Source organism: Piliocolobus tephrosceles, chromosome 13, assembly GCF_002776525.5.
Source record: "Piliocolobus tephrosceles isolate RC106 chromosome 13, ASM277652v3, whole genome shotgun sequence".
NCBI lineage: Eukaryota > Metazoa > Chordata > Mammalia > Primates > Cercopithecidae > Piliocolobus > Piliocolobus tephrosceles.
Window position 1 is genome coordinate 113,733,787 of NC_045446.1, and position 1,582 is coordinate 113,735,368.

Genomic DNA, 1,582 nt, shown 5'->3' on the forward strand with positions numbered 1-1,582 from the left:
AATTATTCCTAAGCCCCATTCAACACTGAATATTCCATAGGTGTAGAAACTTCTTCATAAAACAAGGAAGAGATGGGGGTGAGGGTGGGGAAGAATAAATCCACTCGGAAAAGAGAGTTAAAATTTTGTCTGTATGCAGGAGGGAAAGCACTGGAATCTTAGATTCTTCATTGAAAAAAAATCATCACAAAAACAATCTGATTTTTAAAAATCCTAGTATCCCTTTTCTCAGTTTCTAAAATTTTTTTTCAAGAAAAGCTTATTCCGGAAAAGGTTCTCTTCAGGGCAAGTTTGACATCCTTATTCCTCAGGCTATAGATTAATGGGTTAAACATGGGCACCACAATGGTATAGAACAGGGAGGACACTTTCCCCTGGTCCAGGGGTAAAATGGAAGGGCGTTTGAGGTACATAAAAGCTCCTGACCCAAAGAAAAGAGAAACTGCAATTATGTGGGAGCTGCAGGTACTGAAGGCTTTAGACCTGCTCTCAGCAGAACTAATGCAGAGAATGCTGGAAAGAATAAAACCATAAGAGATAAAAATAGCAACAATGGGCACCCCAATGCCAATGGTCACAACAATAAAGATGACCAGGACATTTATGTAAGAGCCGTTGCAGGAGAGCTCAAGAAGGGGAAGGATGTCAGACACGTAGTGATTGACAAGGTTGTCTGCACCAAAGGTGAGAAACACTATATTTCCTGTATGAGCCACAGCTCCAAAAACCCCCATCCCATAGACACCCAACAAAAGGAGCAAACACACCTGGGGAGACATGGTGACCGTGTACAACAGTGGGTTACAGATGGCCACGTAGCGGTCATACGCCATCGCTGACAGGATGAAGGACTCAGAAAAGATAAAGAAACAGAAGAAGAAGAGCTGAGTCATACACCCTGTGAAGGAAATAATATTCTTCCTTGAGACAAAACTCATCAGCATTTTGGGAATGATGGCAGTAGAGAAACTAAAATCTATGAGGGACAAGTTGAAGAGGAAAAAGTACATGGGAATATGTAGGTGAGAGTTGAGCCCTATCAGGGTTATCAAGCCCAGGTTCCCCACCACCGTGACCATGTAGAAACCTAGAAACAGGAGGAAAAGGGGGATCTGGAGTCCCGGCTGGTAGGTTAAGCCTGCGAGGATAAACTCTGTCACGGAGGAGTTCTCAGCAGCCATTCACTTCTAGGAAGAGCTGTGAAGGAAAAAGTCTCTGAGAGAACAAGAAAGAGAGAATCCCTCCCTTCTTAAGAATGACATCGGAGCAGAGAGATTATTGAACTTCAAGAAGGTATTTCCTCATTCCCTTGTCTCTGTTTTCACCTTCCCCAAGTGCCTTTAGCCATCCTAGTAACTGTCTGAGGGTGACATTTGCAGAGTGAAGGCTGATGTGACTAAGGAGACAGTCAGCAGAGTTGTGCTGGGAAAACCCTCCAACCCTCACCGTGGCCCTCTCGCTGTGTACGTCATTCCCTCTACAGCCCTTGATCAAGTAGGTAAAACCGGCGGCCCTTCTCTGGAGAGGTGGGAACCATTTGACCTTTCCAGACCTTCTACTTTGGGGTCTGTACTAGCCGGAG

At 44.7% G+C, this 1,582-nt stretch overlaps 1 protein-coding gene across 1 annotated transcript; it reads right to left on the bottom strand.

Annotated features, from left to right (window-relative positions):
- Positions 1-248: 248 nt before the first annotated feature.
- LOC111540018 (olfactory receptor 8B12-like) lies at positions 249-1,181 on the bottom strand. The gene has a single exon (XM_023208079.1). It carries the CDS (start codon positions 1,179-1,181, stop codon positions 249-251), a length of 933 nt encoding a protein of 310 aa, XP_023063847.1.
- Positions 1,182-1,582: the final 401 nt, after the last annotated feature.